This window comes from Penaeus monodon, chromosome 28 (genome assembly GCF_015228065.2).
Source record: "Penaeus monodon isolate SGIC_2016 chromosome 28, NSTDA_Pmon_1, whole genome shotgun sequence".
Classification (NCBI taxonomy): Eukaryota; Metazoa; Arthropoda; class Malacostraca; order Decapoda; family Penaeidae; genus Penaeus; species Penaeus monodon.
In genome coordinates, this window is record NC_051413.1 from 24,873,934 (window position 1) to 24,874,482 (window position 549).

General features: G+C 39.0%; 1 protein-coding gene across 1 annotated transcript in view; it reads left to right on the plus strand.

Moving 5' to 3' along the window:
• Window positions 1-549, plus strand: part of LOC119591112 — a gene marked incomplete in the record, with an annotated part of 91,529 nt that overhangs the window by 77,614 nt on the left and 13,366 nt on the right. The window contains 1 exon segment of the mRNA XM_037939827.1: window positions 443-534. Coding sequence (XP_037795755.1) covers window positions 443-534 — 92 coding nt within the window.

Below are 549 nucleotides of genomic sequence, written 5' to 3' on the forward strand. Positions count from 1 at the left end.
ATCAAAGACAGGAACTAAAAGTTGATAGAAATATTATTAGCAGAATTACTTTATTAAGGGCTATCATTACTCTTTGAACGTATTGAAAATCACTAATATTAATGGTGAGGATTGCAGCATTACACCGACATTAACGGCACCGGTATGAATAGCAGTTATAATAGGGCAATAACGACCAGCGTTATCGCTGTGAACTCACCATGCATATAATTAGAATTCAACCTTCAACTGAAGCTGGATTTTTACTTAATTTGGGTCTGTACTTAACATCGTGCACATTCACTGAAGCTGAATTTTCTAATTTCAACTTAAATTCGATTTCAACCTTAGATTAAGTAAACAGTTGTAGTTGCATTTAACACATAAACATGAATCAAACCTAACTTTAACATAAAACCTGACTTTAACATTTTTAACCATACTACCCGTTCATCCCTCACAGGTCACAAGCTGCGAGTACATGATGGTGGTGCTGGAGTGTGCAGTCGACCCCCACGAGGAGTTCGTGCAGGCGTCGCGAGGAACGACCCTGAGGTGTGTGCTGCAAGG